The sequence below is a fragment of the Branchiostoma belcheri genome, unplaced genomic scaffold (assembly GCF_001625305.1).
Source record: "Branchiostoma belcheri isolate BF01 breed outbred unplaced genomic scaffold, Haploidv18h27 scaffold240, whole genome shotgun sequence".
NCBI lineage: Eukaryota > Metazoa > Chordata > Leptocardii > Amphioxiformes > Branchiostomatidae > Branchiostoma > Branchiostoma belcheri.
The window spans coordinates 66,800-67,848 of NW_017803844.1; the positions used below are offsets into that span (position 1 = coordinate 66,800).

Here is a 1,049-nt window from a genome sequence, read left to right on the forward strand (position 1 = left end):
ACTTGTTTATTGCAGGATATCACAATACCAGCAACTAAAATATACATGTATTATTCAATACGCAGCCAATAATCCTTCGCAAGTTGACGAAGGCTAGGAAAGCGACAACAGATGTGACCCCTACAACAGTAAGGAGAAGGGTGAAAGAAGTAGAGACAGCCAGGAAGATAACCAGTAGAGGAGACACTGCGCTTCAGCTTACTAAGGAGTTGCAACGCCTACCTCGTGAAGACTTACAGGCTGCATTAAAAGCTGTCAAGCTGGACAAGATCAGGATTCCAGCAGCCAGTCTCCTGTCAGCAAAAACAGACCTGAGCATAACCTGGCACCAGACAAGAGAAATGAAAAGGTCAGCTTTCAGCTATGTACTTGTAACAGTTGTCTGTAACATTAACTGTATTCAGACAATAGTAAGGCTGGATCACAATGAACTAAAGATACAAGTAAACCTTAGTACATGGTATATGGCAGTGAATGCTTTTTTGGAAGCTATAAAAACATGTTTTAATTGTATCATAAAAATTAAATGGAACATTGATGAAGAATATTTGTTTCTTTTCATTTTTTAAGTGCAATATCTTCCTACCCTATTCCAGATGGCTGGTTCAATATGGCATCTCTGTTGAGTCTGAAAAGGAGTCGAGAAGGATTGCAGGCGAACTCCTCAGCCCACATGGAGTGGTTAGTGAACTGCTGCCCTTCACTGCAAAGGACGGTGACAACTGCCTCACTGTCAAGCTGCTGCCAGCTGCATCAGTCCAGTGCCTATCAGGAACAATAGAAGCACATGTAAGGCAGCTTGAGGCCGCAGGGTAGGTTATGTCAGCTATTCGGAACAGACAAGCACACAGAAAAAATTATAAAATTGTAAATTTACATTATCAAGAAAGAAAAAAAAAATTACAAATAAGGCTATACTTCTGTATAATATACATGTATATTATATACATAGGTCATCTTTGTTAAAAACATGCCAACATGAAACAATGTTCCCTAATCACACTACGCTCCCCCCCCCCCCAACTTCCTGTAGGAGACTTACCTGGCAC

At 40.7% G+C, this 1,049-nt stretch overlaps 1 protein-coding gene across 1 annotated transcript in view; it reads left to right on the top strand.

Moving 5' to 3' along the window:
* Positions 1–315: 315 nt before the first annotated feature.
* The window catches only part of LOC109471222, a 2,786-nt gene continuing 2,052 nt past the window's right edge, over positions 316–1,049 (top strand). The window contains exons 1-3 of the mRNA XM_019770506.1: positions 316–349; positions 597–812; positions 1,034–1,045. Coding sequence (XP_019626065.1) covers positions 342–349; positions 597–812; positions 1,034–1,045 — 236 coding nt within the window. The 5' untranslated portion in view covers positions 316–341. The remainder of the gene's footprint in view (positions 350–596; positions 813–1,033; positions 1,046–1,049) is intronic.